At 44.7% G+C, this 18,706-nt stretch overlaps 1 protein-coding gene across 1 annotated transcript in view; it reads left to right on the plus strand.

Annotated features, from left to right (window-relative positions):
- The window catches only part of hsd11b2 (hydroxysteroid (11-beta) dehydrogenase 2), a 58,084-nt gene extending 44,281 nt beyond the window's left edge, over nt 1–13,803 (plus strand). Inside the window, exon 5 of the mRNA XM_072279140.1 lies at nt 12,129–13,803. Coding sequence (XP_072135241.1) covers nt 12,129–12,466 — 338 coding nt within the window. The 3' untranslated portion in view covers nt 12,467–13,803. The remainder of the gene's footprint in view (nt 1–12,128) is intronic.
- Nucleotides 13,804–18,706: the final 4,903 nt, after the last annotated feature.

Genomic DNA, 18,706 nt, shown 5'->3' on the forward strand with positions numbered 1-18,706 from the left:
ATTCAGAAGGGGAATGGACTCATTTGTGTTCTTAATGAATGATCCTGCCAGCTACCTTTATCCGAGGAAGTTTAAAAATGAAACAGTACTTGGTGGTTAATTTTACTGCAAATTAATTGGATTCCGAGGCCAAGTGGACCCAAACACCATTGGTTGAGAAGGTAAAACATTCCTTTTGTCCTCTCAAGCTCAGTGAATCGATTGGACGCAGTTTGCAATTTCAGGTTCAGATTTATCCCATGCATATCAAAACAGTGAAATGCGTCATTCACTTGAACAACTCACACACCCAATGACATGCTGGGGGCAGCCTGCAAGTGTCGCCACATGTTCTGGTGCCAAGGTAGCATGCCCGCCCTCCTTGGCAGAGCAACGCAGCAAGTGACAAAATAACAATGGCAAAACAAGCCCCGTTCGTCACCTCCCCACCCACCCCCCCATTCCTACACATAAAGTCCTGTAACCCTAGGACAGGCAGCCTTCCGCCTCCAGCCTCTGGCGTTCTTGTAGGTTCATACATTGGGCCTTTGACTTCCTCGGCCGATTGAGAAGTGCAAACTCTGTGCTCTAGCCACCCGGCCTCGACTGCTGATCGACCTTTGATCTTCTGATCGACCCGGACTCATCGATGGTGACAACTGAGAGCCCAAACTCCAGGCATCAAACACCAGTCCCACTCATGATAAGACCCAAATACTAGGCCTTGAACTCCAATCTCACTGATCTGCATACCTAAGGTGTCATCAGTCGATGTGCCTCCTTCCCACAAGGAACTCCGATTGTGGGAGCAACTCACTGACCTGGCTTTGATAATGACTACACTCCTTCCATCTGCCTGGACTACTGCTTCGGCGTTTTCTTTAAGAATCACTATAGTTGTGTGCTATAGATACCAAGCCTCTTTAAGCCAGAATAATAGTTCAGCACGGACTAGATGGGCCAAAGGGCCTGTTTCTGCGCCGTGGTGTTCGATGACTCTATACAGTATGGCTGCAGGGCCTTTAGCCAGAGTCCATGCCAACCATCAACTCGTCCATTTACACTAATCCTACATTAACCCTTTTTCTGCTCACAATCCTGAATAATTTACCAGTGTCAATCCACAAACCTGCCTGCCACTCTTGTAATCCTTCAATTCTTATTAATCTAGTCATAACCTAAACATTGCAGCTACAGAGAAACTATTACATGAGCAATGAACCCTTTCCCAGGGCGTTACACTCTTCCCTGCCCCCCCCCCCACCAAATTTGTCATGTCCTCATGACATTGAAATAATTCACTAACTCTTCCTGGAAAACACAAAGTCCAATCCAGGTGTAAAAGGCAGTGACATGGCTTCCCAACACGGTAAGAGTCACACTCTGTTCCCCTGGTGCTACGTAGGCCAGCCTATCTGGTGGTCTCCTAATTCTCTGAGACCTCCGCACCCCCTCACCTAACTCAGGTTCAGACACTACTGGGGATACTTCCAGTCTACCTGGTGAGGCCTCCCCTGACCTATCACTCGTGCCCAACCGCAACTCGGACCCCTCGGTCCCGTGGCCAAGCCCCGCTTCATCCCTTGTAGGGTCCTGCTGCAACCCAGGCTGCCCACAGATAGACACCCACCCCCCCACTTCACCTGAATCAGCGGGAGAAGTCTCTTCCTCAATCAATGGGAAGCTAGCAAAGAGCAGTGTATATCACACATACAGGTCCTCATCCTCCAAATCAGTATCCCTCTCAGGGGTGGGGGCCAGCCTAACCTCTCCTGCTGTGGGCCTTGCAGTTGCCCCGCTTTTCCACAGAGTCTTCTTACTAGGTGTAGGCTCCACGTCGGGCTCTTGGTCTACCCTCACCTCTTGTCCCAGGGGCAGCAGGTGGTTCCAATAAAGAATCTTGACAGGCCCATTCCCTTCCTCTGATTTCACCCGGAAAACCGGTAGGTTTGGCATTTGACTCTCCACCACATAGAGCTTAGCCGCCCAGCCGTCAGCCAACTTATGTTTCCCAGGTGGCCCCAAATTCCTTATGAGGACTCAGTCTCCCGGCAGGAGTTGGAAGAACCTCATCTCTTGACCAAACCACCTCTTATTCCTTGATTCTGCTTGGCAGCCATGATCCCAGCTAATTCATAAGCCCTTTTCAGCTCTCTTCTTATGTCAGACACATACTTCAGATAAATCTTCGGCGGTAAGCCGCCCTCGTCAGTCCCAAAACAAAGGTCAATGGGCAAGCTCGCCTCACACCCAAACATCAGATAGTATGGTGAGTACCAGGTAGCTTCATTTCCAGTACAGTTGTAACAGTGGACCAGATGTCCAATATGTTGTCTCCACTTGCTCTTCTTGCTGACCTTCAGTGTCCCGAGCATGTCTAGCAAGGTCTGATTAAACTTCTCGGATGATAGGGCGTGGTCCTGAACTTCTCCATTCCACTCATAGCCAGTAACTCATGGATGAGTCTGCTCTCGAAGTCCCATCCCTGATCACTACGTATCCACTTGGGAAGACCATAATAAACAAAATACTTCTCCCATAACACTTTGACCACCGTGGTCACCCTCTGGTCCTTGGTAGGAAAAGCCTGTGCATATCTGGTGTAGTGGTCTGTGATGGTTAAGACATTCGCCGTGTTGCTGGCATCGGGTTCCATTGACAGAAAATTCACACACACCAGGTCCAGCGGCCCCGCACTCTGCAAGTGGGACAACGGAGCTGCCCGCATAAGCAGGGTCTTCCACTGCATGCATCGAATGCATGGCTTGCAGTACTCTTCAACCTCCGACTTCATTCAGGGCCAGTAAGACTGGTCTCTGAGCAATGCATAGGTCTTCTCAACCCCTAAATGTCCAGATTAATCATGAAGTGACTTCAATGCAATCCTCTGATACTTCTTGGCAGAACCAGCTGGCAACACTGAGGTCGGTCCGGGGGTGACGTGACCCGGTATAGAATCTGGTTCTGCAACTCCAACCGAGGCCATTCTCTCAGTAATGGAGGAAACACGGTGTGTTTCGGCTTCTCCACCTGAGCCATGTCTCCCTTCTCGACCACTGACCAAATGTTACCAATGCCACTTTCCCAGAACTCAATTCCGGCAGCTGATCTGTCTTTAGAACAGTCTGTTTACAGTAAACTTGGGAATGGCGTCATCTTCAGAAGTTTTCTGATGACTCTGCCATAGTTGGATGCATCAGCAGGGGAGATGAGGCTGAGTACAGGGCTACAGTAGGAAACTTTGTCACATGGTGTGAGCAGAATTATCTGCAGCTTAATGTGACAAAGACTAAGGAGCTGGTGGTAGACCTGAGGAGAGTTAAGGTACCGGTGATCCCTGTTTCCACCCAGGGGGTCAGTGTGGACATGGTGGAGGATTACAAATACCTGAGGATACGAATTGACAATAAACTGGACTGATCAAAGAACACTGAGGCTGTCTACAAGAAGGGTCAGAGCCGTGTCTATTTCTTGAGGAGACTGAGGTCCTTTAAAATCTGTCGGACGATGCTGAGGATGTTCTGCGAGTCTGTGGTGGCCAGTGCTATCATGTTTGCTGTTGTGTGCTGGGGCAGCAGGCTGAGGGTAGCAGACACCAACAGAATCAACAAACTCATTCGTAAGGCCAGTGATGTTGTGGCGATGGAACTGGACTCTCTCACAGTGGTGTCTGAAAAGAGGATGCTGTCTAAGTTGCATGCCACCTTGGACAATGTCTCCCATCCACTACATAATGTACTGGTTGGGCACAGGAGTACATTCAGCCAGAGACTCATTCCACTGAGATGCAGCACAGAGCGTCATAGGAAGTCATTCCTGCCTGTGGCCATCAAACTTTACAACTCCTCCCTTGGAGGGCAGACACCCTGAGCCAATAGGCTGGTCCTGGACTTATTTCATAATTTACTGGCATAATTTACATATTACTATTTAACTATTTATGGTTCTATTACTATTTATTATTTAGGTGCAACTGTAACGAAAACCAATTCCCCCCGGGATCAATATGACTATGACTATGACTATCAGAAGCTCCCAACTGATCTACTGCTCGATCCTGCCCTTCCTTTCCCTCTGCCTTCACGGTGATGGCAAACTGATACATGGCCTTCAACCCCAGGGCAGGAACACTCTCCCACTCATCCTCCCTGTCCAGTCCCTCATGCACCTGTCAGAACAAAGCATCAGCGTCAATGTTCCTACTTCCCAGCTGGTACTTCATGCTGAAATCATAGGCAGCCAACGCCACCATCCACTAATGGCCTGTGGCATCCATTTTCACTGAGGTCAGGATATAAGTTAGGGGGTTGTTGTCTGTCCTCACCTCAAACCTGGCCCCATAGGGATAGTCACTCAGCTTATCCACCACTGCCCATTTCAATGCCAGAAACTCCAACTTGTGCGTGGGATAGTTTTTATTCCAGAGGGCAACATTCCAGCTGACAATTGCAACGAGTCTCAACCAGGTGTCCTGATCTTGATACAGGATGCCCCCTAAACCCTCTTGGCTGGCATCCATGTACAGTACATAGGGCAATCGGGGGTCCGCAAAAGCCAGCACCAGCACCTGGGTCAGCAGCTCCTTCAGTGACAAAGGCATCCTCACATTTTGCATCCCACCTCAGTCCAAAGGGCTCCGACGGGCTAAGGCACTGTCCACCCTCCTGTCCTCTTTTTATTTCCCCTCCCTTTCTTCCCCAAGGGAGGGTAACAGCATAGAAGCCGATTCGATGGGTAACTCACTTTCACGTAGACTTTCACAAACCTCCGATAGTATCCACAGAACCCTAAGAACGAACACAGAGCTCTCAGAGTCTGGAGTCTTGGCCAAGTGGTAACCGCCTCTATCTTAGCCAGATCTGTAGCTACTCCATCCCAGACTAGGTGCTGAACATAGCTAACAGACGTTTGGCAGAACTGGCACTTGTCCAGGCAAAGTCTTAACCCTTCAGCTTTCAGGTGGCCCAGCACCTTCAGCAGCCTCGCTCCAAGGTGGATCCAAACTCTGAGGTCATCCAGATACACCAACACTTCAAGCAAGTTCATATCCCCCATCGTCTTCTCCATGACCCACTGGAAGATTGCAAGAGCTCCTGATATGCGCTGGGACATCCTGTCGAACTGGAAGAATCCCAGGTGACATATAAGTGCCATCTTCTCTTTGTTAGCCTCACTCGTGGGGACCTGGTAACATCCACTTTTCTGGTTCAGCACACTGAACCACTTCGCACCACTCAGGCAGGCCAGTGCATCTTCGACCCTTGGGACCGTATACTGGTCAGGAACGGTGCACCTGTTCAGAGTCCTATAGTCCACACACATTCCCATTCTTCTTCCGGGCCAATACTATTGGGGACGCATAGGGGCTTCAGGACTCGGTGATGATCCCAGCTTCCTTCAACTTACACAAATGCTGCCGAACATCCTCCACCTCTGCAGGGGCCAGTCGCCACGACCTTTCTCTGAACGAGGTGTCATCGGTCACCCGGATAGTGTGACGAGTGCTCTTGGAACAACCCACATCAATCTCATCAGTGGAAAAGACATCCTCAACATCTTCTCTACCAACCTGCAGGAGCCAGGGAGTTCCCGAAGTTGAATGACTCAGCGGTCAAATTTCCCCCTTTTTCCAATAGCTTCTCCCTAATTGTCTCAGAGGGACACTAGATATTGCCATCACTGGAAACAAATGCGCCAGGGACATCCCTCGCTTGAAGGTGACCTTCCTCTTTGTAGTGTTCCTGACGATCACTGCCATCCTGCTCACCCGTACAACCGAGGGCTTCTGTAATTCGGGCCTCACCAGTACCCCAGCAGGAAATCCCGACTCCCCCCGTGGTCTTCCAGAGCGTCCACTAAGAGGGCTTTGCCCGTAGGCACTCTGGGAAAATTTGGGGGTCCCCATCACTCTCGCTACTTCACCAGGCCATACCACCATTGGCTTCGACTGGGTGAACCACAAAGTCCCTCGTTTAAATTTGGTATCTGGCCCAATGCAGCCACGCACTTCCTTAAAGTAGCTCGAAACACCGGGTGCACGGACAATGTTCCCAGAAAGCTCTCGCCAGCCTTCTCCTTGCGGGCCCCCATGAGCCTCCTCACAAGAGAGGTGTTGGTTCCCACCAGAAGTGAAACGCCGTCTGTCTCAACAGGGTCTGGACAAACCAGCTCTAATGTATCAAGGACCTCAGACACTCTCACATCAGGCTCCAAGAGCTCTAGCTTCACTGACAAATACCTGTCATATGGATAATCACCAGCACTGAGACCCCAGATCTCCAGTGCACTGAATGGTGTCAGGAATAAATGCTTCAGAAACCAGTTGTAAAACGAACAGTACAGTAACGTGATCTGTAAACTGGTGTTGAGTATGGCATTAGCATAAGTGCCCTCTATCCGTAGCGACACACTGGAGCATGGAAACACTAAACCTTCAGGAACAGGGTCTTCTGCTTTTGGGGGTTCCTTGGTACATTGTTGGGAACGCGTTCCCCCAGAGACACGAGGCCGTTCCCTCACTGAGTGTCCTCTAAGTTTTCCCAACAACTCTCCCTGCTGAGGTACCTGGGGGCTCACTCTCCTTCTGCTGTGACACCTGCTGCCAGCAGCCCTCCGCGTTGTCTGTCCCCTTAGGGGGTCATATGGGGGAGTCACACCCGCTGATAACAGCTGACATATCCCTGTTCTGAACTCGGTCACAATCTCCTTTACCGCTCCCTGTGGTAACTTCGCTGCAGAGGACCACTACCGATGACTCCTACCCTGCTAATGGACCTCTTCCCGTACCTCTCTGATCAGCTCCTCAAAAGATGGAGGGGGACACGTCTTACGAGACTGTCAGAGACCCCAAGCAATCAGGTCCTGGGACTGGGCACCCCTGGCTATCTAGTCCATTCTTAACTGATCCACCTCAGCTGCCTGAGTTACCCTTCTGTGCTGCAAGCAATTTAGCTGCCTCCCTAGCCGAAAAATATGAGCATAAAGCTACTCCCCTTTCTCCTGCCAAATGTTCTGAAACCCTGCCATGAGCTTCACTGGGCTTCCTGCTGGGCCAAAAGCATTGTCCAGTGCTTGCATGTAATTGACAGCTGTCGCTACGGGATACTGTAACCTGACAACTGTCACAACGTCAGTGGCCCGCCCACTCAAACTCTCAACCAATCTCTGTCGCTTTATGTCATCAGAGCACTGCTACTCCTCTAACCACTGAAGTCTACTCTGCCCAAGCCTCATTCTCCTCTTCCCCTTTAGGGGTGGGCGTTATTCCAGAGAATGGGCGGAGCCTGCCATAGCTGGGACTTTGAACCTGGGCATTTTTCCATTTACTCTCCAGAGAGGTAAGGGCGGATACTACCTCAGAATTCTCACTCTCCCCTGGGGGACGGGGACTAATTAGACATTCTAAATCTGACCACTCCTTCCACTCGCTCCTCAGAAATGATAGAACCCTGCCTTTGAAATCTCCACCACCAGCTATCGTTATGTCAGCGCTGGTCTGCAGTAAAATGAGAGCTGCGCCCACCATTTCATCAAACCTCCACCCTGCAATCACAACTTTAACAGTACTTAATAGGTGAATTAACAATTCATCCAGAGTATGAATATCTACCCCACTGGTTCAAGTCTTAGGGTAATCACACAGCATCCAACGAAATCAATCCCAGACGAGCCCCCACAATTGTATCTCTCAGTTTGGCTAGTGGCTTAATCTAGGGGAAGACAGCCATCAGCCCAGCCAAGCTTAAGAAATCTTGTTTGGGTGGATGCCACGCGATATGTCCCTTGTTACAAATCAGTATAACGAAATAACAAATGGTACACAATATGTGATTAAATGATTGAGCTTTATAATTCTTAATTTGACTGCATGGTTAGTAAAGAAACAAAACAAAGAAAAGGGCCCATTCTCATGAAACAGTCTAATGGTGCAATGTTAGAGCTCACTGTTCAATCCACTGGTTCCCCGTCGACTGACCTCTGAGCGTAGCCAACCCTCAGACCCTCACTCCAAGTCCACTCCATCTGGCGGTCTACCAACTCTCTCCATTTGCACTTTCCCTCCTTATTTCTCCCTGGCAAAAGACTGTGAAATCCCTGCTCCCAGACCCACAAGAAAGAACAACATGCCTCTCATTGGATAGCCCACATTCCAAAGCCCCGTTATCTCTGGTCATAACCCAAGCATTGCAGCTACAGAGAAACCTTTACGTTAGCAGTGAAACCTTGCAGCATGTTACATTAATGTGGCATAATTTACAGGTTGCAATATTATGCAACACACCAATTTGTTGCGTGAAGCCAAGGTATTCAGACCTCAAAGAATTTGCTTTAAACTGGGCGGGAGAACCATCCACTATAGACCCGGCACAGGCCCTCGGTCAATTGATACAGCAGCAGAATGTCTCGGGAGTGAGTTAAGCCGAGACCTCCCTATCATAAAAATCTATCCATACTGCTCTGAGATCCTGGTGTCTCTGACAAGGATTTTGGCTTTGGGGCGTTAAGCAGAATGAGCCTATCTGTTTATAGACTGATAGATGTTGTGAAAACAAGATACCACTTTGCCTCACTGTGTTGCAGGAACATTGGCGTTTCTCAACAGCTGTATATTGAATCAACTGAGGCATTGTACTGTTGAGCTGAAAGAATACTCAGTAGAAACATATTTATCGGACCTGTCTAGACAGTGCCGATGGGCAAGTTCTACTTGTATGCTGTATTTGGATATTATTTCAGTGTCCGATTCCATAATATCTGCTTACTGAGGCATATTGTGCATAATACATTTACTACAATATGTAGTAAACCTGTATATAAAATAACTAAGTACGTTCAGCTATTCGTGGGCCATTTTTTAGGCATGCTGAAGAGTATAAATGGTTGTAAAACTAGGAAGTTGCCATTCTAGTGAGCTCTTGTCAGCCTTTCATCAATATCAAAGGCTGGTCACTAAATCATTCTGTATAAATTGATTTTTCTTGCTGCATGGAATTGGGGATTTTTATCACTGCTTTGGCTGGCATCTGACCATTTATTTTCACGTAGCCATTTTCATAATGTGGCTGTACTTACAGCAGGAGATGCTGACTGAAAGCTCCCTTCAGAGTAATTCGGGTGAGAAGGAACTGCTAAGCAGCATAGACCACTCGACATTGAGATTCAATTCATCAAAAGCAAGGTGCTATTTAATTTTGTGTTGCATGTGAAAACAACTTGAGAGAGAGTTTATTATCTGCACACTATCAGCAGGAGACCTGTCTATTGAGAATGCATTAGATGTTGGGACGCACACAGTGGCTTCAAGAATCCAGATGCACCAGCAGATCTGCTGGCCCGTCAGAAAGTTTCATCATTTGATTATCAGTAAATAGAACATATCAAAGGGCTACTTGGAACTGTGAGCAAAGGTCCAGTGTGGATCTTAATGAGGGCTTCTGAACTCCATGCTCTCCAAACAGAATGATTTGTAGTAACCAATTGACAACCTCCTGCATTGGTCAAAGACCAAGTGGAATGTGCTCAAACTGAAATGTTCTGGTCTCACAATCGCTTTTGGAGCTCTTTGTAAATTATTGTTGGCAACTGTTTCTTGCACATCAGCTCACCATGTGATCTACAGTAATTCTGTTTTGTGTGAGCAAATGCCAAATTGTACGTATTTTTAGCTCTTCTATTTATGAAATAGAAAATGTGTAATTTTCCTGCTTGCTTTTATAGTCAGTGTTATATAGCCCTTCACCCCAACTCGTCCAAGCTGACAAAATTGTCTCCCTCAAAGAGTCTTGTTTTTATGCCATTGTTCTGCCTGGAGAGATCCATTACATTCCAGTGATGTTTTATCTGAAAGCTCAGTTAACTTATTCAAACCAGCTCCTTTGGTTGTGTGTAGATCTGGTCACTGCGTTACAGGAAGGATGGGGACAATTTGGAGAGGGTGCAGAAGAGGTTTACCAAGTATAGCCTGGATTAGGGAGTATTAGCTTTAAGGAGAGGTTAGACAAACTCTCTGGATTATCAGAGGCTGAGGGGGAACCAAATGAAGTATGTAGCATCATGAGGGGTATAGATGGGGTAGATATTAAAATTATTTTCCCAGGGAGAAGGGAAATGTCAAATGATAGAGGCATAGTTTTATTTCCTAATTAATCCTCTATTTTCCCCTTGTTGAGTTTTCTCTTCTATTTTTTGTGTGGGCTGGTGCAAAATGTTGGTCAATCCTTAATTCCCCAAGCTGGCTTCTGCACTGCCCTGACAGGTCTGTGATCAGTGCCATTCCGCAAGTCAGTGCTGGTACCTCTACGCTTCAGAGGCCTACGTAAACGATTTGATTGAAAATATAGGTGGGGTGACTCGTTGGAAATGTAGGCAGCGGACTGGCAGCCGGAATTTGATCCAGGCAAGTAAGGAGTGTTGCAGTTTGAAAGGTCTAATGTAAGGGGTAAATGGACAACGGGAGGGTCCTTCAGAACACTGATAACTGGGGATTTGTGAGAGCAAATCCATAGCTCTCAAAGTGGCAATGTAGTTGGTACAGAGGGTGTATTGACATGCTTACCTACATCAGGGTGTTGAGTATAAAAGGTGGAAAGTCCTACTGCAGCTGTGTAAAACTTTGGTCAAGTCCCAATTCAGGTACTGTGTGCATTCTGGTCACTGCATTACAGGAAGGATGTGGACAATTTGAAGAGGGTGCAGAAGAGGTTTACCAGGTATTGCCTGGATTAGGGAGTATTAGCTTTAAGGAGAGGTTAGACAAACCTGGAATATTTTCTCTGGACTAGCAGAGCCTGAGGGGCAAGCAAATAAAGTTGTAGTATCATGAGGGGTATAGATGGGGTAGATATTAAGGTTGTTTTCCCAGAGTGGAAATGTCAAATGCTAATGGGCATAACTTTGTGATGGTGGGGATGAGGTTAAAAGACATCTGTGAGGCAAGTTTTGTCTATATATATTAATCGGTGCCTGGAATGTGTTGCCAGGGGATATAAAAGCAAAATGCAAGAGGTATTTGGACAGGCACGTGTGTAGGCAGGGAATGCTGGGATATGGACCATAGGTAGGCAGGGAATGCTGGGATATGGGCCCTGTGTAGGCAGGGAATGCTGGGATATGGACCATGTGTAGGCAGACTGACATCTTGCTTGGCACAGCCACCATGGACTGAAAGTCTGTTCAGTTCTCCATGTTGTATGTTCTAAAGACCTTTTTAACTGAGTTTGTTTCCACTTCCTGAATTTCATTTGGGTCCCATCTATCAACCATTGGAATTTCCCTATAATACTTGTACTTGTACTTGGTATTTGAGGTTTAGTGGAGGTAAATGATCTCAGTGAAGAGTTGAAGTGATGCAGTATCTTGAAACGTGATGTACAGGAAATAAAATCTATTAGCAGCAGTAAGGGTAAATATTGAGAGCTGAGATAATGGTGACAATCAAACAGATGAAGTTTGTTGGTGCTACCAGGACATGTCCATCCCTATATTGCTGAGGTTGCCACCTTTGTACTTTAGTGATTATTGAGAGCTTTATTGAACAATGCATAAGCCGAAGTTTCTACTGTACTTTCAATCAAGTCAAAAGAATGCAGCAGCTGAGAATCTGAAGGAGTTCTGGATTAAAGCTAGATCATTCTATCAGTGTCGTCATTGTATGAGAAGCAGAGATGCTGCCCCAGTTTACACCTTCTCCCTGCCAGCATGTGGGTTATCTGCAGATGCTAGAGTTGCCTCTTGTGCCCCAAAGATGTGCTGGTTGGTAGGTTAACTGGTTGCTGGAAACTTCCACTGGTGAATAAGTAAGGAGTATAATCAGGGGAGAATTGATGGGAAATTATGAGCATATGATTAGTTTCATGGTGTAATTAGAAGGCTTGGGCTCTTTGGGCCAGAAAGACCTGTCACTGTGCTGTATCACTCAATAAAACTTTTAAAATAAAATTGGATTACAGCAAGTGGATGTTTGGTTATTGGTATGGGTTTGTTTCTGTAATGCATGATAATGGCATTTGCTGATTTATTAATGTTAATGCCTAGGATCCATCTCATTTTGGTGCTGGCAAAAGGCAGTATCTATTTTGTGGGGGGGAAAGAAGTATAATTTTATGTTCTGTTGGTTATACTGTTCAGTTTTTGTCATGTCGATCTTTCAGCTCCATCGTATAATCCTGAATACTGGAAAAAACAAGTGCACCACCTCATGAAAGACATTTCTACAGAACTGCTGCAGGACTATGGAGAAGACTATATACTAGAAACAACGGACTTGTTCCTGAAGCACACCACCACTGCCAAAGAGGACTTGAGTCCAGTGGTTGAAAGCATCACAGATGCCATCCTGTCTTCAAATCCAAAATCAAAGTATTATGTCGGAAAGAAGGTTATCATTATGTACATTCTGTTTGGTATTTTACCAACATCATTAAGTGATTTCATCTTCAGCAGGTCTTTCCTATTTAAGAAAGTCTTACCAAAAGCTTTACAAAAATAGGCTGATATGGGAAAAGTCCAGAAATGAATATTTTCTTAAGTAGTCGGTTTTGATAATTCTCAATGTATTAATTTCTCACTTGATTTGGAAGTAATGAACATGTGTGACTGGAACTAATGAAGGTGGATGTGGACAAATGGGACCAATTTTCACCTTCATTTCTGGGTAATATTCTGATGGGTCAGATTGTCAAACTGTGGTTAAAATCTAATCCCGCCCAGTGAGGTTTAGAATTCATTCCAATAGATGGTACAGATGAAAATTACCAAACATATGATGCTTGGGCATTTTATATTTAAAATGCCGGGTGTAGAAGTGTAGCTGGTTTCACATAACTCCATCCCCAGTCAATTATTACACAATCTTCCATTTTTACAGTACTGTTATGTGTTGCTTGAATTGTACAGTATCCACTGAATTGACTCATTGATAGTGTGGGGACTATGAAAGGTCAAACTCCAATGCGGTTTTGACTACAAGCAATTGCAAAATAGCATCTGCAATTAAGTTCAACATAAATTCTAAAACTATTTTTGTACAACATTCTCTTGCTGCAGACTAAATTATTAGGAAAATTTGTGATGTTTCAACAAGTTGTTTAAATAATCAACCTGTTGTATGGCCAAAGGCTCCTGGAAATCATTGTCTACAAACAGCTTTCTAAGAATTTTGTATAATGGCTAATAATTTTCTACATATAAGAAAGACAGAGTTGGGCGTCATGTCTGGAAGCCTCTCTAGTCAGAAATAATCAGTAATGTTAAAGGAAATGCTGATCAATACAAGCCCAACGAGGGAATATTCTTTTTATAATCCCGAACCGATGCTTAAGACTGCATTTGCAAAGAAAATTTACACCTGGGATTGGACATAAATTACACCAAACAAGTTTATATTTGTGTACCATTGCTGCTTGTTACTTATTGCCAAATGTCCTTTGAGGCTGAACTATCTGTTATGAATCTTAAAAGTATCAAATAAAACCGAATGTGGAATGTACTGTATAACAAAAAACAATGGCATAAAAATTGCATTGGCTGTTACTGCGGTCTTTTGTTATGTATACTGGCTATACATTTATTTGTTTGTATATTGAACGGATACATTTCGTCATCTTTGCCAAAGTTGTGTATTTATCATGAATTGTAATGAACGCTAATTGTAACTGATGATGAGGGCTCTTGGTTCAGTCATTAACGTTTGCAAAAAAAGTATTGATATCCTTGGGGGTGGTTTAGTGTTTCTTAATGGGTGTGACAGCTTGCATGGAAAGTTAAACTTTGATATTTGACCTCTTTAAGACTGATTTATGAATGTTCTGAAATAAATTCAGCAAATGGAGAATGACCTTTTCTGTTTCACTAACGTCTTTTTCATACCCGCAAGTTACTTCAGAAATGCGTATAAATCTTCCAGGCTTGAATGTAACTCTATCTTGATTAACAATAAGTTTAGGGTGGAGTCAAAAATGCCAATGGTTTGAAAGCATGAAAATGGAAGTTCATAATACAGCTTCAGTTTTGTTTAGGAGTATTTCGACTTAAAAATGAGTCAAGTTGCTTTATATTTAACACGTTTGTTTTTGCTTCCCAGGATGAAAAAAATATTACTTCTGAAACAAAAAAGCATGTACCATCATGAGGGTTTATAATTCATAATTTATTTTGGAACTGAATCCTATATTATTCACATACCACCATAGATCTTGTAACAGCATGAATAATGCTCTTTAGATCACAAATCTTGTAACAGCATAAAGAATAATCTTGGGTGATGCTGTATTTTGTATAATGAATGAACTATATGATCAATGGATAGAGGGTAAGTATTCCATTCCATATTTTGTGATCCTGAAAACTCCTTCAAAAGAGGACACAAATTGACCACTTGGCTCTATTAGATCAACGAATTTAAAAGCTTTGATAACTTTATTATCAAACTACATATTTCTCTCCTGAGATTTATTTTTCTTGTGGGCATACACGTAAATCCAAGAAACATAATTGGATCAACGAAAGATCACACCCAACCAGATGGGCAAACAACCAAGGTGTGAGAGACGAAACTCTGTGCAAATACAAAAGTGGGAAAAAGTAATAATAAATATTGAACATGAAAAGTCCTTGAGAATGACTCCATAGGTTGAGGAAACATTTCAGTGATGGGGCGAGTGAAGCTATCTCCCTTTGGTTCAAAAGCCAGATGGTTGAGGGGTAATAACTGTTCCTGAACCTGGTGCTGTGGGTTTTGAGGCTCCTCTGCCACCTTCCTGCTGGCAGCAGCGAAGACAGCATAGTCTTGGGTGGTGGGAGTTCAAGATGTATGCTGCTTTTCTGCAACAGTACTCCATGGAGATGTGCTCAATGGTGGGGAAGGCCTTGCCCGTGATGCATTGCTGTATCCACTAATCTTTGTAGGATTTTCCATTAAAGGCCATTGGTGTTTTCATAATAGTAACCAGTCGATATACTCTCCACCACACATCTATAAAAGTCTGTCAATGTTTTAGATACCATGCAAAACCTTCACAAACTTTCAAGGAAGTAAAAGTGCTGTTGTGCTTTCTTCATAATTTTTTTGAGGATGTAACTAGTAGAGTGGATAGGGGAGAACCAGTGGATGTGGTATATTTGGATTTTCAAAAGGCTTTTGACAAGGTCCCACACAGGAGATCAGTGTGCAAACTTAAAGCACACAGTATTGGGGGTAAGGTATTGGTGTGGGTGGAGAATTGGTTAACAGACAGGAAGCAAAGAGTGGGAATAAACGGGACCTTTTTAGAATGGCAGGCGGTGACTAGTGGGGTACCGCAAGGCTCAGTGCTGGGACCCCAGTTGTTTACAATATATATTAATGACTTGGATGAGGGAATTAAATGCAGCATCTCCAAGTTTGCGGATGACACGAAGCTGGGCGGCAGTGTTAGCTGTGAGGAGGATGCTAAGAGGATGCAGGGTGACTTGGATAGGTTGGGTGAGTGGACAAATTCATGGCAGATGCAATTTAATGTGGATAAATGTGAAGTTGTCCACTTTGGTGGCAAAAATGGGAAAACAGATTATTATCTGAATGGTGGCTGATTAGGAAAAGGGGAGGTGCAACGAGACCTGGGTGTCATTATACACCAGTCATTGAAAGTGGGCATGCAGGTACAGCAGGCGGTGAAAAAGGCGAATGGTATGCTGGCATTTATAGCGAGAGGATTCAAGTACAGGAGCAGGGAGGTACTACTGCAGTTGTACAAGGCCTTGGTGAGACCACACCTGGAGTATTGTGTGCAGTTTTGGTCCCCTAATCTGAGGAAAAACATCCTTGCCATAGAGGGAGTACAAAGAAGGTTCACCAGATTGATTCCTGGGATGGCAGGACTTTCATATGAAGAAAGACTGGATGAACTGGGCTTGTACTCGTTGGAATTTAGAAGATTGAGGGGGGATCTGATTGAAACGTATAAGATCCTAAAGGGATTGGACAGGCTAGATGAAGGAAGATTGTTCCCGATGTTGGGGAAGTCCAGAACGAGGGGCCACAGTTTGAGGATAGAGGGGAAGCCTTTTAGGACCGAGATGAGGAAAAACTTCTTCACACAGAGAGTGGTGAATCTGTGGAATTCTCTGCCACAGGAAGCAGTTGAGGCCAGTACATTGGCTATATTTAAGAGGGAGTTAGATATGGCCCTTGTGGCTACGGGGATCAGGGGGTATGGAGGGAAGGCTGGGGTGGGGTTCTGAGTTGGATGATCAGCCATGATCATAATAAATGGCGGTGCAGGCTCGAAGGGCCGAATGGCCTACTCCTGCACCTATTTTCTATAATTGCACTTGTGTGCTGGGCCCAGGACAGATCCCCTGAAAAGGTAACACTGAAATTTAAAGTGACAGACCCTCTCCACCTCATGCCCTGATGAGGACTGTTCATGGACCTTCAGGTTTCTCCTGAGGTCATCAATCAGCTCCATGGTCTTACTGACGTTTGAGTGAGATGTTGTTGATGTAACACCACTCAGCCAGAATTCCAATCTCCCTCGTCTATGCCCATTTGTCACAACAGTTGATTTGGCCAATGGTAGTGGTGTCACTGGCAAACTAGTATGTCACTGGAGCTGTGCTTGCCCTCAGTCACAAGTATAGAGCGAATAGAGTGGGAGGCTAAGCACACAGCCTTGTAGTGTACCCACAATGGAGACGTGGTTGCCAATCCAATATGACTGGGGTCTGCAAGTGAGGAAATCGAGGATCCAGTTCCACAAGAAAGTAGAGGCCAAGGTATTGAAGCTTTAGTTTTGAGGGGATGATGTTATTAAATGCCAAGCTTTAATTGATAAAGAGCATCCTGATATGTGCATCTTTGCTGTCCAACTCTTCCAATGATGTTGGATACAATTTACAGTTTTAGAATGTACAGTATAAACCTCCTTGTACTCTGTACATAGACTACCGGAGCTGATAGAGTGAAACTAAATCTACAGAATCATCTGGGTTTAAGATTTTGTTGAAAGATTTTAAACTTGTGTCCATAAATGATGGCCTCCATCAGTAACATGTCACTGCCTGCATGTGAGACCAGGACAATAGATTATACAGTTGCCATAAGTAAGCACCTCAGACAATTTGGTTTGCAATCTGCTCCCAACCTGGGACCAGAGTTGTGTCAGTACTGTCTGCCTCCGTTTTTTTTTTGCCTTGCGTCCTTAGCCCACACTTGGAGACAAGGCAACTGTTGATGAAGTTTCTAAGCACAGACCATGAATGTGACAACGTGCCACAAGAAAAGCTGTGTTGTTTGATTTGTGAAGCAGTACCCAGGACATGGCAGCAGAAGACCACTTTCATTCTGCAGCATCCAATTAGTGATGTTTAAATTCATTGTCCTCATCAAATTGCTCTTTAATTTAGAATTCATTGCTGTAGTTTATAAAGGTTTCAGCTATCGTACTGAAGGCATGCAACAGAGAATTGGAGCTGTTCCCTTTGTTCCACCCTTCCCTCTCCAACCTTTTTTAAACTAACTTGTTTTTCCCTTTCCCAGTTCTGATGAAGTGCCAAGACACAGACTTGACTTTTTCTACAGCAACAGCCTGAGCTGCAGCATGTTTCTAGTATTTGTTGTTTATTTTGGATTTCCAGTACTGCGCAGGACCAAGCTCTTCATCCCATAACTCAATCAACCCCTGGGCGCGGAGCACTCCAGCTTCCAACCACCCAACCTTTTCTTTCTCTAAGGAGGTTTGTTAGCTTAGTCTTTGCACAAACCACCTTGAAATTAAACCATTTAAAACTCCATCCCCTCTTGACATTTGAGAGAATCTCAGGGAATTGGACTGAACCTGTCTTTTGTATCCAGCTTTCTTAAAAACTTGGCAAGTCACTGATTACTTCACTGATTTTGATCTAATTTGTTGAAATTGATTTTATTGGATAATGTGAGTGTGTGTAGTTGTTACAGATTTCTCTTAACTAATAGTAGCTATTATCATAGAGGGGCTGAATATAATTCTTTCACATTGTTCTGAAAGGGCCGTTCTATGGTCACTCCAGCAGATGGGTGTTGTTTCTGTCTTGCATTTACTTCTATTTTTATTACAAGCACACTGACTTTTGTCTACATAGGGGCATGATTTGCTGGAGCGAACAAAATATTCACATCTTTCCAACTACAACTACCAATCATAATTCAGAAAAGCAAACATGTGACTTTCCAAATCATTGACATGCAACATAGAATTTGTTGTTGTGAAGGTCATATTTTTTTTAAATTACTATTTACAAAAAAGTGTGGAGGAGGAGGAATAGTGAGGTGATGTTCATGGACTATTCGGAAATCCAATAGCAGTGAAGATGTTTTTCCTGCAATGGTGAGTACTGATACTAATAATGGAAAAGGACATGTCCCAGATGGTGAAGCTCTTTAATGATGATTGCTGCTCCTTTTGAGCCCCACTTTTTGAAGGTGTCCTTGATGGTGAGGAGGGGTCAGTTCATGATGGATTCCTAAGATTCTGGCCACGAAAGAAAATTATTTAGAACAAAACATAGAACCCTTGGCCCACAATGTTGTGCCGACCATGTAATCTACTCTAGAAACTGCCTAGAATTCCCCTAGCGCATAGCCCTCTGTTCTTCTAAGCTCCATGTACCTATCTAAGAGGCTCTTAAAAAGACCCTATTGTATCTGCCTTCACCTCCTTCGCTGGCAGTGTATTCCACACACCCACCACGCTCTGTGTGAAATACATACTTC

The sequence above is a fragment of the Mobula birostris genome, chromosome 15 (assembly GCF_030028105.1).
Source record: "Mobula birostris isolate sMobBir1 chromosome 15, sMobBir1.hap1, whole genome shotgun sequence".
Lineage (NCBI taxonomy): Eukaryota > Metazoa > Chordata > Chondrichthyes > Myliobatiformes > Myliobatidae > Mobula > Mobula birostris.